The 27,938-nt window shown below is 38.8% G+C and overlaps 2 protein-coding genes, 1 long non-coding RNA gene and 1 pseudogene across 8 annotated transcripts; 2 read left to right on the top strand and 2 right to left on the bottom strand.

Moving 5' to 3' along the window:
• Positions 1-225: 225 nt before the first annotated feature.
• Positions 226-9,142, bottom strand: LOC132602768 (protein MULTIPOLAR SPINDLE 1-like; annotated as a pseudogene).
• Positions 9,143-9,177: 35 nt separating this feature from the next.
• On the top strand, positions 9,178-10,871 carry LOC132602769 (uncharacterized). Its single transcript, XM_060315540.1, has 4 exons — positions 9,178-9,261; positions 9,804-10,151; positions 10,271-10,317; positions 10,409-10,871. Exons 1-4 carry the CDS (start codon positions 9,178-9,180, stop codon positions 10,869-10,871), a joined length of 942 nt encoding a protein of 313 aa, XP_060171523.1.
• A 3,100-nt stretch (positions 10,872-13,971) lies between these two features.
• LOC132602921 (eukaryotic translation initiation factor-like) lies at positions 13,972-19,119 on the bottom strand. Of its 6 annotated transcripts, XM_060315735.1 has the most exons (6): positions 18,806-19,118; positions 18,440-18,491; positions 16,195-17,831; positions 15,748-16,095; positions 15,415-15,657; positions 13,972-14,495 (listed from the first exon to the last, which is right to left on the bottom strand). In XM_060315735.1, exons 3-6 carry the CDS (start codon positions 16,261-16,263, stop codon positions 14,487-14,489), a joined length of 669 nt encoding a protein of 222 aa, XP_060171718.1. In that variant the 5' UTR covers positions 16,264-17,831; positions 18,440-18,491; positions 18,806-19,118; the 3' UTR covers positions 13,972-14,486. The 6 variants fall into 6 exon arrangements, with proteins under 6 accessions (XP_060171718.1, XP_060171719.1, XP_060171720.1 ...); XM_060315736.1 differs by having other exon boundaries at positions 16,195-16,282; positions 16,542-19,119; XM_060315737.1 differs by lacking the exon at positions 18,440-18,491.
• A 2,032-nt stretch (positions 19,120-21,151) lies between these two features.
• On the top strand, positions 21,152-23,212 carry LOC132602056 (uncharacterized). The gene is made up of 3 exons (XR_009567583.1): positions 21,152-21,372; positions 21,707-21,757; positions 22,842-23,212. It is a non-coding gene; the product is annotated as an uncharacterized LOC132602056 (long non-coding RNA).
• Positions 23,213-27,938: the final 4,726 nt, after the last annotated feature.

Below are 27,938 nucleotides of genomic sequence, written 5' to 3' on the forward strand. Positions count from 1 at the left end.
ACTGAAATATGACGATCAACTGGATGGTGTGTGCTTGTGGTTGAAGATTCGATTCTTGGTCGCGGTCACGCTTCAAGAGATAAGTATCAATTTTATGTTTGATTAATATCTTGATTATGTGTTGTCTATATTACATGCAAGTTCGATCCTGGCTATTTGCTTCCGCTGCTTACGCCTGTATTCCAACGACTTACACTTCACAAAGGAAAAGCTGCACGTCAGTGCTTAGCTAAACAAGTTCTCAAGAATATGTGGGTTTAGCTTCTGCAGAAATGGCAACTGTCCCACTTGTTTGGCCACAACTCCCATCACACGATCTATGTACAGTACATAAAGAGAATTCCTGTTCTCCAGTAGTTCCAGCGCTTTTCTTCTGTGGAGAATTGATCCAACCCATTCTTCAAAAAGCCCTACAGAGTAAACCAAACGTATGGGTAAGTTAGGTCCATTTCCGTCATTAACAGTGTGAAAAAGATCCTTCACCAGATAGGTCATTTGTGGAAGCCTGCTAATTATTCTTGTGGGCATATATCTCACATGCAATATGTTTAGGACCAATTGCCTATCAATTTGAAATTCCCTCAGCAGGAGGCAGAACTGCCTCGGACCCGATGGAAGGAGAGGAAATAGGTTATAAGGAGAGCAAATGTGTTATAGTATTCAAGTGATTAAAACAAGCTCACTTATGTCAAAATCTCCAGCGTTTGACCAGGTTAGCAAATAATCTGAAACCAGAAATTCGATAAGCTGAATCCTGCAATTGAGAACATATATTAAGTAAAAAGTATTTTTATTTCCTTTTAATGTTGCAGTTTCATGAAAATTCGTGAAAACTAATATACAAAAACAAATGAAAAATAAAAAGAAAGCAAAATCTGGATGCAGTAACAAGCAAATACTAGGGGGCACGCGCCAAGTAATCCTGCAGCTAAACCACCATTTACAATAAATAAGATTGCCAAGACGACCTCAAAATACAGTAGCAATCACTCCACTAGAGGATACTAGAAGGAAATATGATTATACCGCATACAGATTCAATCATTTTAAACTTTATATTAGCTGAACTGACAAAAGAAAGAATGAAATAAATAACTCAAAAGTAAATGTCAAACTCCCTGTAGAAACTCCAAATCTAAAGGAACAAATTCCAACTCCTCAGCCTAAAAGCACCTTCAAATCAGGAAAGTCTGGAGGGACAAGTGGATGAAAACAGAGGAAAAGAAATTTCGTCAAGAGTAAGGACCAAAATAATGTACATCCATTATCACCAACAAAGAAATAAATTTCAAGGAGTGAAGGAAAACGACATTTAACAAACATGACGCACACACTCAAGGCTTATAGCCTAGAGGTACCAGTGGGAATCTCCCACAGAATAGGTGTGAGTTTGACTCTCCTGCCCCTTCTCCCTTCCCGTCCCCTTCTGCGGCCGTCTATTATGTGCTAAAAAAGTTAAAAACAAAAACAAAACAAAAGCATAAAAGAACAATTGAGCCAGATAAACACGAGTTTATAGACTATATACAAGCTCGTGGGACTTACATTATGTACATACAGTTATGCATACTTGGAAATGTTAGGATTTGAATTCCAAATCCGACCTTTGTAAACAGGTTCCCAGGAAAGATTGGAGGGTCACAGCTGGACCGCTTAAATACCAACCTCCTTAGACAGAACCTACTTACGCCGTGATGTAAGCGAAGAATAAATAGCACACACAGATTTATAGTGGTTCACCCTCAATGTGAGAGCTACGTCCACGTTGCTGCTGCAGATCTTATTAAAGAAGAAATATTACAAGTGTTTACAACACTCAACCTCACAACCCCAATCCCAATTACACTCAAGAATTTTTATTAAAAATTCTCTCAAAGACCTTTTCTTACTTAGGTCTTTCACTAAGAGTATTTCTCTTAGATTTTTCTCTCTTTGGGATGTGTTGTCTTCTTCAATTTTTGGTGTATCTAGCAAATGAGAAAGCTTCCCTATTTATAGGTATGAGATGAACCTATTGATGTCATTAGTGACTCAAGCAAGCACTTGACAATTTGCCAAAGACAAGGAAGATGTTTTCTTCCTCAAAACAAAGGAAGTGTTTTCTTCCTCAAAACAAGGGAAGTGTTTTCTTCCCTAAAATAAGGGGATGGACCCAACAAATCTCCCACTTGAAGGCTAATTTTAATTTGTCTTCACACTTTGATCGATGCAGCAGCTCTTTCCTAGTTTCATACTTCGTGCAGACCAACTGAAGCTGAACATAGCTTCAGTTTGTCTATCGTCACTGCCTTTGTCAGCATGTCTGCTGGATTCTGACTCCCTGCGATCTTCTCAAGCACTAACGCTCCATCTTCCAAAGCTGATCTAATGAAATGGTACCAGAGTTGTATGTGCTTCGTTCGAGCATGATAGACCGGGTTCTTTGCCAAATGAATGGCACTTTGGCTATCACAATATAGCACACTTCCCTCGTGGTCCTGATCCAATTCCCGCAGAAAAGATTGTAGCCATATCATTTCCTTTGTGGCCTCTGTCACAGCAACGTACTCAGCCTCACAACTAGAGAGAGCTACTATCTTTTGCAACTTGGAAACCCAAGAGATTGCAGTACCTCCGAAGGTGTAAACATACCCGGATGTGCTCTTTCTGCTATCAACATCGCCACCGTTGTCAGCATCAACATACCCTTGCAATCCTGTTTCTGATTTTCGGAAATACAGAGCTGAACTCGAGCTGCCTTTCAGATATCTGAATATCCACTTCACAGCCTCCCAGTGTTGCTTTCCCGGATTGCTCATAAATCGGCTGACAACTCCCACTGCATGTGCAATGTCTGGCCTTGTACATATCATTGCATACATAAGACTACCGATTGCAGATGCATAAGGTATCTTGTCCATCTGCTTCTTCTCATCCTCGGTTGTCGGCGACTGATCCTTTGACAACCGAAAGTGTTCAGCCAAGGGAGTGCTGACTGGCTTGGCATCATGCATGTTGAACCTTTTGATAACTTTCCTCACATATTCTTCTTGTGAGAGTTTGATGCCCTCCTTGCTTCAGTCGATTCTCATCCCAAGGATTTGCTTTGCAGCTCCCAAATCCTTCATTGCAAACTCTTCCGATAACCCTTTTTTCAACCGATCAATCTCTTGTAGGTTCGCTCCTACGATTAGCATGTCGTCGACATAGAGTAGCAGTATTATGTACGAGTCTTCAAATTTCTTGAAGTAACAACAGTGATCTGCCTCGCACCTTGAAAAATTAGCTTTCTTCATAAAGCTGTCAAACTTTAAATACCACTGTCTTGGAGCCTGTTTTAGTCCGTACAGACTCTTTTGAAGCTTGCACACCAAATTCTCCTTTCCTTTGACTTTGAATCCCTCCGGCTGTCGCATGTAAATTTCCTCGTCTAGATCACAGTGAAGAAATGCAGTTTTCACGTCCATCTGTTGTTGCAGATGTAGATTTTCCTTTGCTACCAGTCCAAGAACAGTTCTGATAGTCACCATCTTGACTACGGGAGAGAAGATCTCCGTATAGTCGATGCCTTCTTTTTGTTGAAATCCCTTTTGCAACCAGCCTTGCTTTATAACGCTTGCTTCCATTGGGTTCTTCCTTTATCCGATAAACCCATTTGTTTTGCAATGCCTTCTTATCCTTTGGCAACTCGGCTAACTCCCATGTATGATTTGCCGATAGTGAATCCATCTTATCTTTCATTGCCTGCTCCCACTTGGTCGATTCATCGACTTGCATTGCTTCTTCATAACATTCCGGCTCCCCTCTATCAGTGAGTAGAATGTAGTTGAGGGATGGAGAGTATCTGTGAAGCGGCTTCCTGATCCTGGATGATCTACGCAACTCTGTGATTGGCGTCTGTTCATTTGTTTCAAAATCAGCACTTTCATCAGCACCTTCTCGGATTGTTTGTTCCTCTGCCTCGGTTGTACCTGGCTACGGCTCAGGTGTCGGGAAGTCCCTCAAATCGACTATTTCCGATTCCTTGTCCTGACATTCTGAATTATTTTGCAGCTTGTCTTTGTATAGTACCTCTTCGTTGAAGACAACATTCCTGCTTCGGATGATCTTCCTATTTTGTTCATCCCAAAATCGGTACCCAAGCTCGGTGTCACCATAACCAATAAAGTAACACTTCTTTGATTTTGGATCAAGTTTGCTTCTAGCCGTATCATCATTATGAGCATATGATAAGCAGCCGAACACTTTCAGAAATGAAAGATTTACCTTCTTACCACTCCAGACTTCTTCTGGAATTCTGAAATCCATGGGAACTGACGGTCCTCGGTTAATTAAGAAGGTCGCGGTATTGACTGCATCTGCCCAGAATGTCTTGGGCAGTCCAGAGTGTATTCTCATACTCCGAGCACGCTCGTTCAACATTCGGTTCATTCTTTCAGCTATTCCATTTTGTTGCGGCGTTCCAGGAATAGTCTTCATCATCTTGATCCCATTATCGGCACAATACCGTTTGAAATCACCATCGGTGTATTCTCCGCCGTTGTCGGACCTCAAACACTTCAACTTGAGGTTTGTTTCATTCTCGACCATGGCTTTCCATCTTTTGAATACACTAAACACATCGGATTTATTTTTCATAAAATAAACCCATACCTTCCTGGTTGAATCATCAATGAAGGTCACGTAGTAGTGTGATCCTCCAAGAGAGGGGACAGTGGTAGGTCCCCACACGTCTGTGTGCACCAATTCCAGCTTCTCAACGTTCAACTTCCTGCCTGCATTTGAGAAGCTTACTCTCTTTTGTTTTCCGAGAATGCAGCTCTCACACGTATGAAGGTCCACCGTCTTCAGCTCCGGAATTAAGCCATTTGTCACCAGCAGCTTCATTCCCTTCTGGCTGATATGCCCCAGCCGACAATGCCACAAATCTGTCTTCTTTGTGTTGTCAACCACAGCAACAGTATCACGACAGCTAGTCGTCATGTAGAGAGTGTCAATCTTCTTTCCTCGACCAACTACCATAGCACCTTTCGCCACCTTCCAAGACCCATTACCAAAGTTGAGATCATATCCTTCATCATCAAGCTGACCTACTGAGATCAGGTTTCGCATCAGCTTTGGAACATGTCTAACTTTTGTAATCTTCCACGAGGATCCATTTGACATCTTCAAATTAATGTCTCCCGTGCCAACAACGTCTAGCGGCTCTCCATCGGCTAAATAAACTTTGCCGAGATTCCCAGCCACGTAGTTTGTCATTATATCATGATGTGAGGTAGTATGAAAGGACGCTCCTGAGTCAAGCACCCAAGAGTCTATCGGGCTGTCAACCGATAGCAACAACACATCGCCAATGTCTTCCGTAGCGGCGTTGATTCCAGCCCTCTTGTTGTCCTCCTTCTTTGGCGCCCTGCAGTTCTTCTTGAGGTGGCCTGGTTTTCCACAGTTCCAACACTCAAGTGTTCGTCCTGGTCTGGATTGACCCCTGCCATTCCTTGACTTCGATCTGCCCCTATTTCGGTTGTAGTTTCTGTCATAATTTCTGCTTCTGTTTTCAACATTAAAAGCAGAACTCGTCGATGCCTCTCCAGAATCTGTCTTGCGCACCTCCTCAGCAAGGATACGATCCCTAACATCGTTGAACTTTAGTTTGCCACTGCCGACAGAATTACTAACCGCTGCTCTCATTGGCTCCCAACTATTTGGTAGGGATGCCAACAAAATTAGAGCTTGCACTTCATCATCGAAATCAATTTTTACCGATGACAATTGATTTACAATGGTATTGAATTCATTTACGTGTGCAGCAACATGAGCATTTTCCATCATCTTTAGATGAAATAGTTTCTTCATGAGAAATACCTTATTATTTGCCGAAGGTTTCTCATACATGTCAGACAATACCTTCATCATATCTGCGGTGGTCTTCTCTTTTGCCATGTTGTGAGCAACGTTCTTTGACAGCGTCAGCCGAATGACTCCTAGAACTTGTCTGTCGAGGAGATTCCAATCTGCTTGCTTCATCTCCTCTGGTTTCGGACTCAGAGGTTCATGAAGCTTTCTGCTATATAAATAATCTTCAATTTGCATTCTCCAGAACGCAAAATCTGTACCATCGAATTTACCGATGCCGTGTGTTGTACCATCTTCGCCTCCCATCGTTTCTAAATCACAACACAACCTGTTGCTCTGATACCAGTTGTTAGGATTTGAATCCCAAATCCGACCTTTGTAAGCAGGTTCCCAGGAAAGATTGGAGGGTCACAACTGAACCGCTTAAATACCAACCTCCTTAGACAGAACCTACTTACGCCGTGATGTAAGCGAAGAATAAATAACACGCACAGATTTATAGTGGTTCACCCTCAATGTGAGAGTTACGTCCACGTTGCTGCTGCAGATCTTATTAAAGAAGAAATATTACAAGTGTTTACAACACTCAACCTCACAACCCCAATCCCAATTACACTCAAGAATTTTTACTAAAAATTCTCTCAAAGACCTTTTCTTACTTAGGTCTTTCACTAAGAGTATTTCTCTTAGATTTTTCTCTCTTTGGGATGTGTTGTCTTCTTCAATTTTTGGTGTATCTAGCAAATGAGAAAGCTTCCCTATTTATAGGTATGAGATGAACCTATTGATGTCATTAGTGACTCAAGCAAGCACTTGACAATTTGCCAAAGACAAGAAAAATGTTTTCTTCCGCAAAACAAGGAAAGTGTTTTCTTCCTCAAAACAAGGAAAGTGTTTTCTTCCCTAAAATTAGGGGATGGACCCAACAGGAAAGGCTTCATCAAATGGATCCATGAAGAGCAAACTTTCTGCCACTACAGAAATTCTTTGAGAAACCGCAAATATTAGACGCAGGCCGACAAAAGCCTCATTTCCGATCTTATGAATCAGGTGTTGAATATGGAACTAGACAGCAGTGTCAAAGTGATGATTTTCTGACACATATGCATTATGGAATCAAGAGTTAAGAAGCTATGTAGAAGGAAATACAAGTAAGTTACATCGAGGAATTTAATATTAAAAATAATGCTGTCGAAGAGCAAAAATCACTTTTAATTGCTCTGAACTTCAAGCTCATGATCCAACTAAACTATCAGTCCAATGATAAGAAGGCCATAAGGGTCTGTCCCTCTTGTGACTTCAATGGTCTTTGCTTCTAACTATTCAATGCCATACATATTATTTTGAACTAATAAGAATTAGATTCAATGAAGCTCTTTGAAATCATCTTAACAAAAGTTGATTCCATCTAAGATAAATAATTTATTTACAAATATCGTTCAGCATCCATCCAAAATAATTAGAAGCATTTTACATAATCTATGCCGTGTGAGAACAACCATTTTTTAGGCTCTGCTGGAGAAAAAAATCAAGGTGTCTTTCTACACTAAGCAGATAGTTTAATGGCAAATATTACTCCCCTCGGTCCAAATTTATGATACTCCACTTATTTTGAAATGTCCAAAAACGTTCGACACCGTTCTACCAATAGCATCTTTTATACAACTTTCAAGAACTCAAATTCACTTAACAATTTGGCACTGCTTTAAGAATTCAAATTCGTTCAAGTCAAATTAACATCTGAAACTCAAACCCAATCCAATAGTGTTGCATAAAATGGGAAGATCGGAGTATAACAAACCAATCATCATTCATTATATGAAAGCTGATTTGTTTCCATTAAATATGTATCAAACCAAAGGAAAGTGATATCGAACTTTTCGTTTATATTTAAGAGCATCATCGGAGTAAGAAGGCTGAGGTGGCAGTGGAGGTTTATGGAGGAGTTTTGATTGGACGATCGCCATTGCGACAGCGAGTTTAAGGGATTCATCTGAGTTTCTCTTTGCTTGCTCTGATCTCACTCTCTCCATTTCTCTATTGGGAATTGGCGGGAGTAGCTTGTTTATGAAATGGGCTATTGGCACTTTACTAGGCGTTGGGATATGCAGCACATAACATGAAACCAGCGGTTGGACATGCATTTCATCTGAGTTGCTCTGATCTCACTATCTCCATTACTCTATTGGGAATTGGCGGGAGTAGCTTGCTTATAAATAGAGAAGAAACGCGCAAAGCGCCCCCCCCCCCCCCCCCCCCCCCAAACCAAAAAAAAAATGAGGTGTAAAATAAAAAGAAATTAGTTAAAAGGGGTCTTTACAAAATTAATTTATAGAGGGTCATTTAATCACTTCACCAATAATTAATGTACAGCAAGTTTGAATTAGCTGATTAAAATTAGCGGATAAGTATAAAAAATACATTTAGGTGTTGAAGTAGAAGGTGATCAACTTACTAGTTATAAGTAATTTTGAGATTATCAAACACGGAAATAAGTCAAAAAGTATTACTCCCTCTGTCTTGAGTACAAAATTAAAGAAATAAAAAAGATTTATAAAATTTGTGGTCTATATATATATATATATATCATCTTATTAATAATAACCTATTTAAAGTAAAATTGTTAAGTAACATAGAAAGATTTCATTTTTTTTTTAGATTGACCGAAAAAAAAAAAGAATGTCACATGAATTGGGACGGAAGATGTAGAAGCTAATTTGACTAATTTATAAGCTTAACCAAATAACCTCTTGGTGTTTGATAGGAGTGATCTTAAAGTAAATATCCTCGTATTGGTATAAGTAATGTTGCCCTTGGTTGACCATATAAGAAACGATAACCTCCGTATGGCAATTCCATGAAATCTTTGTAGATGTATTAAATGAATACTACTATTAAGTTATAAAGAAACTTTTGTAGATGCGAAATAAAACGTGTATTGACAATACAAATATAAAAGTTTTACTAAAATACGAAATCTACGCATAATATTTTTTGTATTACAACTTCATAATTATCCACAGCATAAACAATCCTAGTACAATAATATGAGATAAATAATATGATTGTAAAATTTATACGGAAAAGGGTCAAATATGCCCCTCTGCTTTATTTTATTGTGGAACTTAATCCCCTGTTATACTTTTTCGCCATACATACCCTTACCGTTCGGTAAAGTTCTAAATATACCCTTAGTTTGACAGAGACGCCACATGGCATCATCTGAGAGGAAGAACCAACCCAACATAAAAATACCCGTGCCCGTCCCATAAACCGTCGGATCCCACTCCAAATTAAAAACCTCTCCCATCAGCAAACATGGAGAAAATCTAATGCTCGACTTCCATGGGGAACGACCATCCAAATAGGGTGTTAATAAACAAACAAATGTTGCTGGAAAACAATCAAACAGAAGGCAACAAATACAAGGTAGAATGATATGTTACCTCCTTTGAAAACCATAGTGCTAAGGCAACAACAATTGTATACTACTTCAAGGAAAAGGTGCATGGTAACCCCAAATATAAGATTAAAGATATGAGAGCTGATCTTAAAACTTTAAGTGGTCGTTTGGTTGCTAGTCAAAATAGTCCCGGGATTACAATCCCGGGACTAATTTATCCCATCAGTTGGTATTATTTTATACCATCTGAAAGATGGTATAGATGGTATAAAATAATCCCAGTATAAGTGGGTTAAGAATGTATAAGTTGAGTTATTCCAGCACTAATTTTTATACCACGTTTGGTACAAGGTATAAAATAATCCCGGGATAAATCTATACCTTATACCAAACGTGGTATAAAAATTAGTACTGGCATAACCCATTTTATACCTCAAACCAAACGACCACTTAACATTAATGCTTCCTTTGGTAAGGCTAAGAAAGCCAAAAGAATGATTTTGGAAGATTTGGAAGGTATTTTCGTTGATGATTACAAAAGCTTGTTGGATATGTAAATGCCTTGAAGGAGAGTAATCCTGGAAGTGATATCATCCTCAAGGTTTCAAAAGCTACACTTGCGGAAGGCAAAAGAAGATTTTTGAGGATGTACATTTGTTTTGATGCTCTGAAGAAGGGGTTTAGGGCAGGACTGAGACCCTTTATTGACTTGGATGGGACCTTTTTGAAAGGTAAAGCCAAAGGTAAAATGTTAACTGTTGTTGCTCAAGACTCAATGAACCACTTTTATCCCATTGCTTGGGCTGTTGTGGACAAAGAAACCAAAGCTACTTGGCTTTGGTTCTTGGAATTGCTCGAGAAATCTCTGAACCTCAACAATGGAGAAGGGATAACATTAATCTCAGACATGCAAAAGGTAAATATTTATTTTACTTTTTTTTTTTTTACATATTAATGACTGAAACAGTGCACTGTTTCATTCACTGTTTTATTTTATATATGACTTAATTTTTTTCAATTGTGATTCTTAATCAGGGACTAATTGAAGCAATCCAACAAGCTCTACCTGCTGCTTTGCACAGGTTTTGTGTGAAACACATAGAAGCTAATTGGAGAAAGAAAGGGAAGAAAACCAAAAAAAATGACTAAGGTTCTTTGGTGGTGTGCATGGAGCACCTATAAAGAGGAGTTGGATGGTCATCTGAAGACATTGGGTGATTTGTCAGAAGAAGCCAAAGACCACTTGTTGGACTACCAAATAGAAACTTGGTGTAGGACTTTCTTTGACACAGTTGCAAGAACCAGAAAGTGGAAAATAATTTGGTTGAATCATTCTAACTCCTGGATATTGGTACCTAGACACAAAGGTATCATTGGGATGCTTGAGGAAATAAGAATAAAGGTGATGGAGATGGTGAGCAACAATGAAGAAGAGGTGTTGACTTGGGCTACTGAATGGAGTCCAGAATCTATAGAAATGTACAATGAATTTCAGAAGATTGCTAATAGGTGTACTTTACATTTCAATGGTGATTATGGGTTTGAGGGGAGTGAAGAGAATGACAAGCACATTGTCAATTCGTCTAATAAGAAGTGCACTTGCAGGGTGTGGGACCTCACTAGAATCCCATTGTAACACCCCATAAAAATCTGAGTTAGGTGTGAATGTGTAAAAACTAGTATTAAGATGATATATTAGCTATATGAATCCATTCGGGTGGATCCTAACGTACCGATACAAGTATTGTTGTGCCAGTCCAGAGGATGATTGACCTCCGAGGCATGTCGTCCAATGCATCTGTTGCTGTGCTAGTCCAGAGGACGATTAGCCTCAGTGTCTTCTTAACCAGAGTATTGAAAGATTGATATTTTGTTGCCTGTGTGTGGCTTGTGGTGATATTGAATTCGTAAGTGAAAAACTTGACATGGTGTATCGTAAGGAGTTAAGTTAATATGTTCTTCATTTTTGGATTCTCTGATGACTCTTTAATGTTGCTAACTTACTTTATTCTTGGGTTTGAACTGTTATTTTCATTGATATCAGTTTATTGATTTTATTCATCATATCTTGCTTTGTTAACTATTGCCCCTTAGGCATTTACTGAGTACCCAGTACTTAGGCATACCATTGCTGTTTTAAATGGTATGTTAGGTAACGAAGAAGGGCAGGTTCGTGATACGCGTACGGAGTAGGAGAACTTGCTCGGAGTAGGAGAACTTGCTGCTTTCCAGACTTATTGGTGAGCCCACACTCTTGTTCGTGGGACACCCCATCTATCTAGTTTTATGGTTTAAGTTTCCAGGCTGCGTCCCAAAGTTAGAATATCATTTATGTCTCTTAGAAGCTCCATAGACAAGTGTCATATTGTGAGTAGATGTTGAAGTCTCCTATGACTTTTTGAGGCATTGCCACGTTCATAAATATTCATCTATATAATCTTAAATTTTATTTAGTTATTTATCACTTGTTTAATAAAATAATGAAAGATTATCGAAAAAGGGCTTGACATTTATTAATTTTATAAGGTGCTTTCGGTGTTGTTCATAGCATCGGATGCCTGTTACGCCTAGGGTGGGTTTTGGGGCGTGACACCCATCTCCTCATATAATCAAGGCACTGCATTAAAAGAAGCTTGATCCCTCGAAGGAGATCCATCGGTGATACTCAAAAGAAGCATATCTCTTGACTTATCATCACAAGTTACAACCAGTTCCAGGACCAAAGTTCTGGAAAATAGATCAAGCAGAAGCAATGGAACCACCACCCTTGGTAAACATGGCTGGTAGACCTAGAGAGAAGAGTAAAAGAGACAAACATGAAGCACTTAAGAGGCAAATTGGGTGGGTTGCACCAAGGAGAGAAAGAGTTATGACATGTTCAACTTGTGGACTTATTGGACATAATGCTAGGGGTTGTGGAAAGGTAATCTTTCTATTTAAATTAGTAGTCAATTGTTTTAGAATGTGATTTTATTTTTTTAACTTTTTGATTTTTTTCTTCTTTTATCAGTTGGACAAAATGAGTGGTGAAGGCACTTCTAAGAGTGGTCAGTTGACGGGTAAGAAGGACAAGCAGCCAACAAAGAGACCAAGCAAGAACAAACAACTAATGAAGAGGCCAAGCAAGGACAAGCAACCAATGAACAGGCAAATGAGACTAGTCGATGAAGAAGTTGTAGATGGACCTCAACAGTGGATGACTTGCCCTCGTTAGCTCCACAACCTAGTCAAAACAGTTCATCAAGTCAAGCTACACAAGGTGTGTTTATGCCAACTCCAAGGGTTCAAATAAGTCTGTCCATATTTGATCCATCCCCCAGCGATCATGATTTTGAATATCCTGGACTTGAACTTGGAGAAGATCTACCATTGAGGCCAAGAGGTGTGTCAGAGTTGAAGTCTAGACTCCAACAAAGACAGAAGCAACCCATACTAATTGGATCAAGACAAATCAACCTCATTGGTGATGCTAGAGGTTTTGAGCAAACCAAGTGAGTTGTCTGCACCAAAAGGTCTCTCATCGAATGGTAATGTATCTGTTACTGGAAGATAGTCGGAGCAGATAAGAGTGGAGAAAATTAAGGCAAGGAAGGGTAATGGCAAGGCACATCAGTGAAGGAGTGATGTACCAACTGGAACTTGGTGTATTTTGGTGAAAACTTTAAAACTTTCATTGATGTAATTAGTGTCATTGATGGCACAAACTTATGTTGCATGGTTTAGTAGTTGATTGTGGCAATGGGATGTCCTTTTATCACTTTTTGTTGCATCTTTTTGGGGTTATAACATGACATCCCTCATGTAATGAACAAACTTTTAGATTTGCTGCCCAATTAATATATGAAGTTGTTAGTATAATGCTTTTTCCTTCTATTTTGGTTCAGTTTGATTCAGTTGGTTGTTGATCTGGTTCAAGTATACTACTGATTTGTTTTGGTTTAGTGTCCTATTCTGGTTCAGTTGGTGATCTGGTTTGGTTCAGTTTTGCTGCTGATCTGGTTCAAGTATACTACTGTTCCATTTCGATCTTGATTGCACAAAATGGACAAGAGTCCATATGCATTAAATCTGCAATGTTACCAGAGTGATTTTATTAACTTATTTATGGCCATTTGCTTATTTTCGTATCTTGTTGCAGTTTGTAGATGTGGGAACTATACCTCAGTTGTATCTTTCTTTTGGTCCTAAACTATTCTTGTCATCACTTAGCACAGACTATTTTTGTCATCACAAAAAAAGATTCAGTGTGATGTGTGTGAGAAAGCTCAAGCTAATGTGATATTGATGAGTCAACTTTGTATGCAAAATGTGATATTGAAGTTCATGCTGCTAATAAATTGGCTAAGCACCAGAGGCTTCATCTTATTTTTGTATTTTATAGGGACAGTGTTCATGGAATAATTTGTTCTAGTCTAGATGCCAAGCTTCTCTTTTCAAAATCTCATAGTTATGAACAATTTTGATAGTCTTCATGTTCTCAGGCCAAGGTATGTGAGAATGACTGTCATGAGGATTGGCCAAAACTTGCTTTACTTTCATCTCTCCGTGAATATGTCTACTGATTTGCTTAAAAATGTTTTAAACCACCTTGCTACGACCATGTTCTACAAACATACGAGGTAGTTAAAGCAAGCATGCTACTGGAAATGTTCAGGCAAAAGACATAAGTTGCACTTGACATTGAGAGAGTCCATATGCATTAAAATTGAAAAGTTCAAAAAAGGGGGATAAGAGAAAAGTTCAACGAAACCATATGCATTAAAATTGAAAGAGTTCCACATCCATACATTACAAACAAGGACCTTACAAACATTACATCCAAATTACTACATTCACCACACCTCCAAGAGAAAACAACCATCGGTTCTTAAACTACTACACATACATATTAGCTTCATCAAAAACTAACAACACACACTACATCTCGAATTCACTTTATCATCAATGCGACCAAAATCCCAACAAAAAGAATCCATGAAATCATAAGATTGAATTTCACAATAGAATACTTCTCCTCAAATGTCCTAGCTTTGTTCGTTGCCTCCAAGGTAGCAACCACTTCCGACAAATAATCCCTTTCATTCTTCAAATTGTCATGTTCACTCTTCAAATTGATCATTTCAATCTTCAAATTTTCCTTTTCAATCTTCAAATTTTCCCGTTCAATCTTGACATATTTCAACAACTCCTCTAAATTTCGTATGTAAGCTTTCTCCGGTAAAGCTTGGTCTTCCCATTCCCAATATCTGCATCAGGAATGCTGTCGACAACAATCAAAATTAGATTAGCAACAATACAAAAAAAAGGAACTTTTAAATTGACACACATCTGGACGAGGACATCTGAAAAATCTTCTTCCCGGATTAGCGGGAGTGGTGGATATCATATTTTTTTGCAACCAAACCACAATTGCACGTTCTTTGTGACGAACAACTATTTTGCGACATTTTGCAAAGTTATGGGGTAGCTTTAATGCCGAAATTATATTTTCTATTCGTAAATCTAGTGCCCCTGCTAAAGGTTCTCTTAGATGATGATGGAATAGTGGAGTGATAGCGGAATTAATAGAAGAACAAGTAAAGAAACATAAAAAAGAAATAGATGAAGGTGCAGAAATAGTAGTTTGACACAATTGAATTTAATAGACGATAAATTGCAAATAAATCGAATAATAACTTAGGAACCATTTATGAAAAACCCTAACTCATCAAAACTTCAAAAACTTACAACAAATGAAGAGAAATACACATAATAGAAGTTGGGTAGTTAAGAATCATACCTTTATAGCGTTCTAATAGGGCAAATCGGAGGAACCTTAATAGAAAGATGTGAACCGTCACTTTTTTTCTCTCTCTAATGTTCTCTCTCTCTGTAATGTTGGTGAAATGGATTTGAACGTTTAAGTCTTGTTTGGTGGACTAAGGTGTTATTATTTTATTTGGGTCCGGATAAGTTTGGGTCGGGTCAAAAAACGTTTTTTTGGGGAGGAAGGGATATTTCTATTAACAGAGGAGTATGTTTGAAAAGTTTCATAATGGGAAGGGTATTTTTAACCCAAAATAAGTTCGGAGAATATTTTTAGCTCTTTTTCCAAAATAGAGGTATATTTTTTACCCTTTTCCCTATTAATAATATTGTTAAGGAGAAGGCAACAAATACAAGTTAGAATGATGCGTTACCTCTTCCCCCTTAGGGACCCAGTGATTGGAACGTAAATCAAGCACATCACGAACCATAAACCTTAGCCGTGGATACAACTGAGGGTTTGTTGATAGTTCTTTCAACCGGTTAAAGTACACATCGTTGATGCGCCTTGTATTTTGATTCTCATCAAGCTGCTTGCCGATGGTGTTGAAAAACTGACAAACGGCTTCAATATTCTTTTCTTCTGGACAACTTTTAGGATCTTGTCCTAATAGTTCCTGTGAACAAAACCAGCAAAGACAATCATTAGTACAGTTTAACGCATTGAAGAAACAAAAAGACCTAAGGAAAAGGAAGCAATTAACAACCTGAACAATGAGATGAACAATCCTTTCAGTGACTATCTTTTGCTTCCAAAGCTCTCCAATAAGCTTAATATTGCCAAGCGTGCGAATTTTGATCAGCCATTCTTTGTCCCTACATTCCGACTCCTGCTCAGGGCCTGTCATTCGCCTCGCCTCTTCTCGCAGTTTGTCAGCACCTTCAAATAGCTCCTGACAGTTATTCAATAGAATATGCCGGAACGTCTTTTTGCCACCATGTTTATCACAAGGAAATGGAGGCAGCTTTTCATTGAGATCAGAACACAGCTGGGCATACATCGGGCAAAATGTTGGTTCCAGAATAGCCTTGTCAAATATCAAGGAGACAACAGCCTGGAGTGAAGAGAAAAGCACGTCAAATCTCCAAGGACAAGGAAAATTTGAAAAAGAAAATACCAAAGAGAGATGTATCCCTGATAAGGGAGGACAGACCTCTAGGGTGTCTACACTATTTATCCCTGATTCTAGCAGTTGACCTTTGAGGAGATCAAATTTCTTCATAGTTGGCTGGTTGAGTATACTGCAAATCTAAATCAGTTAGTAGCTTCAATACAACAACAACATACCCAGTGAAATCCGGGTCAAGGGAAGGTAGAGTGTACGCAGATCTTATCCCTAACTTAGGAGGTAGAGTGGTTCTTTCCGGTAGTATCTTCAATTAATGCCGTAATAGAATTACCATTACTCTAATAATAGAAATTCTGAAAACAACAACTACATGATCCTTACTTAATCACACACATACACACAAAGAGAGACAGGATTTCATTCATACTAACACCCAGACTAAGAATGTATCAACATGATAGCTCCATCAGCGAGGATAAAGCTCCATCGCCCGTGTCCAGCACCCAATCAGTCTTGTTAGCCACCAGATTCGTCTCACGAACACAGCAACAATGACTTCATTCCCCTTAGCAAGATTACACCTTGTCCTCCCTGCTTAGAGTTTTGCCCTTGTCTTTGATTGCACTGAGCAACCCTGTGACCAAGTTTCCCACAGACGAAACAAGGTCCTTTGAACTTCTGAATTTGGCTCTCGGCTTGTTGAAGTGATTCTTCTTCTTCCCATTTCCCTTTTTTGGGACTTTCTTATATTTGCCTTTGAACCTGTCTTTCATAACAGTACCAGAAGTTTCCACAAGGTTAGCTTTAGGAGAATTAAGGGAAAGAGCTTCCATCTTATCTTTGAGAAGATTTGCCTCCTAAGTTCTCATGTGACTAATTAGTTCCTGAAGAGTCAAGTCCTTCTTCTTATGCTTCAGTTGGTTTCTGTAATCACTCCAGGAAGGTGGGGATTTCTCAAGCAGAACATTTGCCTGAAATATCTCACACATCTTCATGCCCTCAGTTGAAACAGTCGCAGTCAATTTTTGATACCCATGAACCTGTTCCATTATTAGCTTATTGTCGACCATCTAGAACTTAATTCACTAGCCAACAACATACCTTTTCTTCCCTACATCATCAACACCATATTTCTTTTCCAAACTGTCCCATATTTCCTTAGCAGATTTGTTAGTAACAAATAAATCAAACAGAGGGTTAGTCATATGGTTCAGCATATGTCTCTAACAGTTTTGTTATCTTTTTCAAATTTCGTTTTAACAGCATCATCAGTAACAACAGTAGCAGAACTACCAATGGTGTTTGAAACATCAGTAACAACATTTGGAACATAAACAGGCAATTCATCAAACAAAACATAGCCAACTTCTAATTGTTCAAAGAAAATCAAAAGGTTTGAGACCAGCATTTAAAATTGTTTCCATTCAAAGGTTCAAGCTTTGAAAAATCTGGAAGAGTTTTGTTCGAAGAAATAGTCATCTGATCAGTATTGTAGAAAATCGCTTTCAAATTGTTAGTAAAATTGGGAACAATATAGATCAATAACACGTAAAAGAGGAAAACAACTTATCAAATCACTGTTGTGTCGTGGCAAGCCACTGCCTTGAAGCAGACCGACCACGGTGCAAATCGTTTAGCCCGATACGCTCCCCAAAGTTCCACAACGACTTTCAAAAACTTGCACTACTGGCTGGAAGTATGGATTTTGCATAAACTGTTTCCTAGAAATCAGAAGAAAAGATTAATTTTTAAGTAGAAGAGAAGATGTATTTTTCGTTGTATTTCCAAGAAATCTCTGAACCTTGTTTTATAGGTAGATGAAAATAGAGTCAAGAATCAGAAATGTTAGTTAACGTTCAGAAAATAATTATGCCAATAAATCTGAATAATGGAGGAAAATAATTATTGACATTAATTCTTGAATAATGGGTCACTTAATTCAGAGGTTACAAATCTGCAAAATAAAGTTTGTGGAATGAATCTGGATAAGGCAGAATTTAATTTAATTTGGGCCTCACGTATACCACGAGGGGTGGAGTGTGTGGAATTCATCACTTTTGCCTACGGAACCCAATTCTCATGAATGCGAGGCCCATCTCTTGTTGTAACTCATTTACTAACCCAACAACATACAATTCAATATAAGGAGGAAAGAAAGACTTTCCTCCACTTATGTGGGACATTTGCACTTCATATAGGAGAAAAAAAAGTAAGGAAAAAGAATCCACAAAGAAACTTTGGCTTTGCATTACCAATAAAGAACTGACTAGAATAGCAATAGATAACTCTCACAGCTGTAAATTGACTTGTAACATGTATTACAACTTACAGTAAAAAGCAACAGCTCCTTCGATGCCTTGAAAATTAAGCCACACTTTATCCTAAAGCAAAAGGAGGATAAATGAACAACCATTCAAGCTACCAAAGACGCTGTAGAAAATTTAAACAGACAAAAATAACTCATTTGTATCGTCCTAATAAGATAGGACCAACTGCCATTTTTTCGCCTTCTCTTTTTGTTTATTCCATTTATTTGGTTGTGCGGCAAGTTGGCCTTCACCATATTTCTACTCTGGCATAGCTGCTTAGAGCAAGAAGAAACTAAGTGAAAGGAGATAAAACAGAGGTAAACACAGTTGAAATGAAGATATATTGTTTGCAATAGCCGATGATCTCCTTGGAGTTGGGCGAGCACCTGTATTTGGAGTAACGGGAATGATTCGTGCTCTCCTTTTAATCTGGACGTTAGTATCTAGAGTTTTAGGGCAACATACTTGCCCCTCTTTCGCCAGTGGCGGACTTTGGCTTGGAGGTTTGGAAGTGGACGGCGAAATGTCATTAGAAGCTGAAGTTTTGTAGTATTGGGACAATAAGAGAGCGGCTAATAATGAGAGAACCAGTACAGATTTGGGTTTAATCATGTCTACTAAGGAAGATTTTATATAGAGAGATGATGCACACAATGTAATAAAGAATATGAGAGATGAGAAGTGAAGTAGGCTAGGAGCACGTTCTGAAGGACACTATATATATCAAGCAAAAATCAGAAGTGTATCCAATACAATACACCTTTTTGCATCTTTTAAATATAACGTATGATATTTGGCACAAATATCATGTTTTGTGTAATTTTACATCGTACTCTTATGACGTTTATCGCTTAATTCATGATGCAATCGTCGTATTTGAACTTATGTCGTTATATTTCATGTGTATAGGTAAGATGAAGACAAACGATGGAAAATTGTGCTTAAAGTGATTGATTTTGGAGCATATGACTAGTAGACGAGGTGACGAGTCGAAGACCACAAAGGACGAACTAAAAGGAAAATAATTCGACTGTAGGGTTCGTTTTTCTTCCGCATCGCATGAAGAAAGCGGACAAAAACTAGCCCAGGCAGTATCATCAGGCTTTCCTTCCGCATCGCGGAAGGAAAACGAGAAGCCTCAGCACATTGCGCGATCCTTCCACGATGCGGAAGGAAAGCGGGGTTCTTCGCAAGCTTTCCCGGTTCGACTAGGATTAGGTTTACTTATTTTTTTTTGTTTTTACCCTAGACTATATATAGACATTTTATTAGCTGAAAACGGTGTGTTGGGATTATTCAAAGACTTGTAAGCCACCGTTCTATTTTCTCTCTCTAGGTTTATTTTATTTTTCATCTTTTTCAACCCTAGATTATTCATGAATTCTTTTGTCTATGATCGAATCATGAGTAGCTAAACTTCTTAATTCTAGGGTTGTGGCGAAAGACTTGAAAGTTGGTTTGATGATAATTATTATCTATAGATTTTCCATATTTTGGGTTGCTTATTTATTCTTGATCTTAATTGTTTGATTATCTAGCCAATAGTTAGACACTATCTGTGGTGCGCGAATTGGACTTGAGAAAGGGAATTCACTTACGTAATAAGAATAAATAGAGTTTGTTCGATTTAATCATTTCGCTACTGTTACATCTCGTATTTTTGTACGTCGGAAAGCGTGCGAGTTAAATGACACTAGTAACGAAAATGAGGTTATCTTCCCAAGCTTATGGGTGGTTGTAGTGATGGTACAGACGTGTTATAAATATTTGAAGTTAAACAAATCTAAAAAAATAAGTTTTGTCGAGGTTCGAAATATTAATGGAGATTAAGAATTAATTAATTATGATTAGATTATTAAGTGGTAAATATTTAAGTGAGTTGGGAGGCAAAAGAATTAACGGGAGAAATTTTAGGGGCATGATTTCCAGATGTGGACCCAATATGGATTGGTTACATTTTCAGATTTAGTGTACAAGCTAAATGTTTGGCATGTGTATTATTTTATTCACATGGAAGGGACACAGCATCATTTGAAATTGTCAAGAAAAGTTGCATGTGTATTAAAAGGTGTAGTGGTATGGTGGGCCAAAAGTTGACACATGTAAAGCTAAAGAGGTGACTTAAAGTCCCTATATCTTGTCTTAATTTTTCATTAAGGAATATAGCTAGCTGAAACCTTATTTCATAGGGACACAGCAAAAACATGATTTTCAAGTAAATTTTGTAGTACGTCGCTTGCAATTGCAAAGAATGAAAATATAATTCATTACAAGGACATCATACGGATTTTGCACACTTTGTTCTATTTTATCACATTGTTAAATTCGGGCTTTTTTTTCCGAGAGAAGTAAGGTGGAAGAAGATTATTTTTGACATATAAGATAAGAACTATTTTCTACTAGATATATTTAAGTTTGTTGAAGTCATAACTAAATTATGGGATGAAAAATACGAAATTAATTACATGTGTAATTGGATAAATATGGAGTATAGTGGAGATACTAATTAGGGGTGGATAAAGTGTTAGTCCAATACTTCCACGCGGCACGTTTGGCATAGATACTTAAGTGACTATGCTTTCTGATATGCAGGTGGTGGCTTCCTATGTAATAACAATTCTTTTGTGAATTGATTGTACGTGGATCCCACTGTCCACTAAAACACATAACTCTGTTTTGGCTTATTAAATTATGACTTCATCTTGGTACAAGCTATAAAAGTAAGTTGTAATGAGTTATGCATAGACGAAACGTGGGGTGGAAAATTAAATTCAAGGAACAGCGTTTTTCTTCACTGTGGGAGAAAACTCATTTTTTGGAAAGAAACAAAGCGTGTCTAACAGTGTTGCTGCCATCCCTTCTTATTTAAAGTATGAAAAAAGGATTTGCAATAGATACTTGTAAATGATGGCTCGACCCAAAATATTCAGTAGCACTATAGCCACGTACAAAGGTACTGTTAATAAGAATTTGCTAGGTTGTAATTGTTGTTATTTTTGTTACCGTGATACTATGCATATACAAAATAAAGAAGTGTATACAAATATTGGTATATGAATGTATATTGGGCCGTTTTGGAAGTGATTTAAGAATGAATTTAATTATAGTTTGATATGAAATTGTTAGTATTGTTGTTGGTATGGTTGTTGACAATTGGAGCCGAGTTAAATCTCGAGGATGTTGTATGTATAGGGGAGATGCTGCCCAAATTTCTGTAGACAAGTACGAGTTAAGATTGAATTCCTAAAGGCTTGTAATTGATATTTGGTAATTATGACCAATTGTAGATTTTGGAAGAAACGGGAATTGAGTTTGGAGAGGCGTAAGGAACGAATAAGGTATGTAAAGTTTTACCTTTCCTTCTCTTGGCATGTCTTAGGTGTGATAGGTTTGGATACGAGCCTCGGGGACGACTCTACTCTTAGGAATCCGTGCCTAAATTTGCCCCTTTTTCATTCAGTAGAATTGAATTAAATATTTCATAAATAGTTGGAAGAATTGTCTAAACACCTAGAACTTGCGCAAATAGGACCCGACTACTTTAAAACTCTCACAAGTGACGTCATGAAGTGTAACGTACGTAAATTGTGTACGCCACCTCAGTTGACCCGAGGTGGGCCCACTATTCCCGATTCATCTCCTGTTGTATTATTGTTTTATTTTCGAGCGATATTAAAGGGAACGTTTTAACTATTCTTCTAATTACTAAATGACAATTGTTTTAAATATTCCATTGAGTCTTATAAACTATTTTGGAACATGGAAACGATCCCAGAAAGATTATTTCTACGTAACTCACTATGACGTCCGAAATACACCTACTATGATTATCGTCCGATTTTATTATTACGATTTGTCATTCGATATGTCCTATCGAGTCTTTGTAAATGTATTGTGTTTTACATTGCATTTAGCTTCTCACTACTCCACTCGTGGACGCCTCAATGTTTCCCTCACTGAGCCCGGGCCAGGATATGTTATCAAGCGTATTCCACTGCATTGTTCGCCGTGCCTCGATGTGAAGGGGCAGGTATACATGTACATGGGTTGTGGAGTATGATGTGCCATGTACACATATTCTGATATGATATGATATGATATGATACGATATGGCCATCTGATATGATATGACATGTTACGGAGTTATTCCTTACTCTGGAGTATGATGTGTTGTGGCGCCAGTGTCGGGGTGGCGACAGCGTTCTGTTCACCGAGTCCCTTGACGGGGGTCGGATATGGCATATGTTTTTGCATACACTGTTTATGTTTTGTAAATATGTATTTGATATTCTGGATATTACTCTCATTTTCTGCACGTTCTGTTCCGATTATAATTTTATTGCTGTACTCCAGGCTTTACATATTCAGTACATATTCCGTACTGACCCCCTTTCTTCGGGGGCTGCGTTTCATGCCGCGCAGGTACAAACGACCGATTTGCTGATCCACCCACTTAGGATTTTACTCTGCTATCTTGGAGTGCTCTCTTGTCCAGAGCCTACATTTTGGTACAGACCTTTCTATTGTATATATATATATATATATATATATATATATATGTTAATCAGGGGTATGACGGGGCCCTGTCCCGTCTTATGGTTCTGTTGATATTCGTAGAGGTCTGTAGACATACATGTGGGTTGTGTATATGTTTTGGGTTGATGTGTTCAGTGATAGCCTTATCGGCTTCCACACGTTATTTCTGTTTATCTGTGATAGTTAGTAACGCCATTCGACTTTTATATCTACATATTCAGCTTATATGCTGGTTTGGGTTATTGGGTACGTACGGGTGTCCAACATGGACACTAGTCGCGGCCTACGGGGTTGGGTCGTGACAGCTACTGAGGATAGAGATACACCATTTAGCCCTACTTAGTTGAATACGGAAAAATAAATGTGTTCTTGCTACCTCTAATGACCATAGAGATATAGGCGTTATAGTAACATCTACAGGCTTGTGAGTAGTTCGAGAGAATATCATAAAGTATAATTAACCCGTCAACTAGTAGCCCAGGAAATAAAATAGGTGGAATTGTCTGAAGATCAACTAGATAGTCGAAAGCCATGACCCTAGATCTTTCTCTCATCTGATAATTCTTACAATCTTTGTCAAGATATTCCCAGTCACAAAAACACCCATCACAAATTGTTTACTTTTCAGTTTTAATTTAGCACAACAACCATCTTGATTTTCACTTTCTTGAATAGTTTCATTCGAATTTGAATTCGCTTAACAGTAGAATCTAAGTCTCCGTGGGATCGATATCTAGACTTAACAGTCTATATTACTTGTACGACCACGTATACTTGCGTGTGCGTTTGGGAGCAACAAGTTTTTGGCGCCGTTACCGGGGACTTAGAAAAATTTACTGTTTTTCTAATTTGAGTTTGTTTTTCTATTCAAGTCTTTACTTTTTCGTTGTTCTACTTGTGTCACTTCAGAATTCTCTGGTTTATGCCAAGCACTAAAAGTTCAGGAAAACCGTTAGTTGATCTTGATCACGAAATCGAAAGAACTTTTCACCGACAGAGAAAAATGGCTAACGAAGCAGCAAGACTTGCTCTTGAACAGACAGAAAGGGATAGAGCCAGAAACGGCGATGAACAGGGTGAAAGAGCAGCTGCGAGGGCACAAGAACAACGGATTCTTTTATCCAGTTATGCTAGGCCTAGTCTGGCAACTATTGCTAAGGCTATTGTTAGGCTTGACATTAATGGAAATTTCGAGCTAAAAGAAGGAACAGTGCGGCTGGTGCAACATACGTGCCAGTATATGGGTAAGTCTAGTGAAGACCCGCATAAGCACTTGGTGCAGTTCATGGAGTTAAGCGAGAATTTCCAATATAGATATGTTCCCGATAATTATGTGAATTTGTCCTTATTTTCGTTCTCACTGATTGGCGAAGCGAGGGAATGGTTGACGAATCTGCCTGCAGGTTCTATCACTTCTTGGGAGATATTATCAAATAAGTTTATCGACAGGTTCTTCTCACCCAAGAAAACAAAGGAGCTGCGAGGAAGAATTGCTAACTTCACTCAGAGAGATTCTGAATCTCTACCACACGCTTGGGAAAACTATAAGGGCTATCTGCGAGATTGCCCCCATCACATGCAGCCAAAGGAGATCATTGGCAACTATTTCGTAGAAGGTCTTAACCATGAATCAAGGGCCCTGTTGAATGCTTCAGCTCAAAGGCAGATCTTAAACAAAACATACGAAGAGATGGAAGATCTCCTTGAGATGATGTTTGAGGGTCATCATGAGTATCACGAGACTAGCCGGGGGTTACCACAAAAAGCTACTGGGGTTCTTAAAGTTGATGATGTTGCAGCTATTCGGGCTGATATAGGTACTCTTACTAACATGATGTTGAGGGTGTTTCCTCAAGCTAAGCAGATTCAACCAGTTCAACATATTCAGCAAGCAGCATGTGTAAGTTGCGGTGAACCTCATGATTATAACAATTGTCCATTGAATCCATAGTCCGTCTATTTTGTGGGACAGCAGAATCGTAGTATTGGAAATCGGGGAAACTATTATGGAAATAATTACAACACTCCATTTGGGAAGCAGGATTTCCACAAGCCGAACAATTATCAACAACCTCAAGCTCAGCCAGCTAGCAATTTAGAGGAGATGATAAAGCAGCTCATAGCACAAAATCATGTGATGCAGCAGAAAAATAAAAAAATTTAGAGTGAGATGCAGAAATCTATTCACGAGCTTGAGCGTCAGATGGGGCAGATGGCTCTTATGCAGAATGTCAGACCTCCGGGTGCTCTTCCTAGTGATACTGAAAAGAATCCAAAAGAATGTCTTGAGGAATGGTAGAGAACTAGAAGAAGTGCCGCCGAAAAAGAAGAACATAGCAGAGGCAGAACTTATCCCTGCTAAGCGAGCTGAACCAAAGCAAACACTCGCAGAGCAACATGTAGAGGAAGTGGTGCGACCACCCCCTCTCTTTCCATAGCGACTTCAGAAACAGAAAGCAGATTCGGCTTGCAAGAAATTTCTTGAACTCTTAAAATAGGTACACATCAACATACCTTTGGTGGAGCTTTTGCAAGAAGTCCCAAAATATGCTAAATATATTAAAGATATGGTTGCGAACAAACGACATTAGACAGAGTTTGAGACTGTTGCACTCACTGAGGAGTGCAGTTCTAGAGTGAGAAAAATTCCCCCAAAGTTGAAAGATCCGAGCAGCTTCACAATTTCGATTATGATTGGCAACATTGAAATTGGGCTAGCATTGTGTGATTTGGGTGCTAGTATTAATCTGATGCCCACCTTTGTGTTCCGAACGTTAGGTTTGGGAGAGCCTAGGCCAACCATTATTACGTTACAGTTGGCTGATCGATCACTTGCTTATCCTGATGGTATTATTGAGGATGTTCTTGTGAAGGTAGGCCCATTAATTCTGCTAGTTGATTTTGTGATACTTGATTATGAGGCAGATAAGAGTGTTCCTCTCATCATGGGGAGAGGATTCTTGGCCACTGTCAATGTTGTGATCCGAGTGAAAGATGGGAAGATGTCCATGACAGTTAATGGGCAAGAGACGACTTTTGATGTGTTTAAAGCTACCAGGCTTCCAGCCCATTATGAGGAGTTGAAGATAATTTCCGTGGTGGAACCCAAGCTCACTAATGCCGAGTTAGATCACTTTCTAGCTTCGCGAGTTCCGTTGGAGACAACTTTGGTGTATGGGGAAGATATGACAATTGATGCAGAAGTGGAAGAGTGTCTTGGCATTCTTGACACTTCATATGCATATGACAATTGATGCAGAAGTGGAAGAGTGTCTTGGCATTCTTGACACTTCATGTGCTTATGTACGAGCAAGGACGCCGGTTGAAGAGCTAGACAGACCAGAGTCATGGAAGAAGCCGAAACCATCTATTGAAAAGGCTCCCGTTCTTAAGTTCAAACCATTACCTCCTCACCTTCACTATGCTTTCATAGGTAGTGGAGACACGTTTCCCGTAATCCTCTCTGCTTATTTGACTGATGTGCAGGTTGAACGTGTGTTACGAGTGCTAAGAGATCGAGTCCGAGCCCTTGGGTGGTCGATAGCTGATATTCGAGGTATTAGTAGCTCATTTTGCATGCACAAAATATTATTGGAGGAAGACAGAAACCCAGTATTGAGTGCCAGAGGCGACTAAACCCGATCATGAAGGAGGTGGTGAAGAAAGAGGTAATCAAGTGGCTTGACAGCTACATTATTTATCCCATCTCTGACAGCAATTGGGTGATTCCTGTACAATGTGTCCCGAAGAAAGGGGGCATGACTGTGGTGGAAAACGAGAAGAATGAATTGGTGCCTTAACGGACTGTTACGGGTTTGAGGATATGTATTGACTATCGCAAGTTGAACAACACCACCAGAAAATATCACTTTCCTTTACCCTTCATGGATCAGATGCTCGACAGATTGGTTGGATACGATTATTTTTGCTTTTTGGATGGTTATTCGAGTTACAACCAGATCATGAATGCACCTGAGGATCAAGATAAAACCACATTCACATGTCCATATGGCACGTTTGCATTTCCGGAGGATGCCTTTCGGTTTGTGTAATGCTCTAGGTACTTTACAGCGATACATGATGGCTATTTTCATCGACATGGTGGAAAATTATGTGGAGGTATTTATGGATGACTTCTCAGTTTTTTGAGATTCTTTTGATAACTGTTTAAACCATCTTGATGTCGTGTTCGCTCATTGTGAAGAAACGAACTTGGTACTTAATTGAGAAAAATGCCATTTTATGGTTCGAGAAGGAATAGTTCTTGGGCACAAGATATCGAGCAAGGGAATAGAGGTTGACAAGGCGAATATTGAAGCAATTGAAAGATTGCCACCACCCGTTTCAGTTCGGGGAGTGCGCAGTTTTCTTGGGCATGCAGGATTCTATCGACGGTTCATCAAAGACTTCTCTAAAGTTTCTAATCCAATGTGCAAGCTTTTAGAGAAAGATATGATGTTTGTGTTTAATGAAGCCTGTCTGACGGCTTTTGATGAGCTGAAATGAAGGTTAGTGTCGGTTCCTATTATCATCGCACCCGATTGGTCTCTGTCGTTTATTTTGATGTGTGATGTAAGTGATTTTGCTGTGGGAGCTATCCTTGGTCAGAAAAGGGACAAGATTTTTCATCCTATTTACTATTCCAGCAAGACACTTGATGCAGTCCAGATGAACTATACTGTCACAGAGAAAGAGTTATTGGCGGTTGTCTACGCCTTTGACAAATTCCGATCATATCTTGTGGGCACGAAGGCGATTGTCTGTACTGATCACACTGCAGTTCGTTATTTGTTTACAAAGAAGGATGCAAAGCCGAGGCTTATTCGTTGGGTGTTGCTGCTGCAAGAGTTTGACATCGAGATTCTTGATCGAAAGGGCATAGAAAATCAGGTAGCAGATCACTTATCGAGATTAGAAGATCGGGAACATGTGGATGAAACAGTGGCAATTAAGGAGACTTTTCCTGACGAACAACTCTTTGCT

This window comes from Lycium barbarum, chromosome 7, assembly GCF_019175385.1.
Source record: "Lycium barbarum isolate Lr01 chromosome 7, ASM1917538v2, whole genome shotgun sequence".
In the NCBI taxonomy this organism is placed as follows: Eukaryota; Viridiplantae; Streptophyta; class Magnoliopsida; order Solanales; family Solanaceae; genus Lycium; species Lycium barbarum.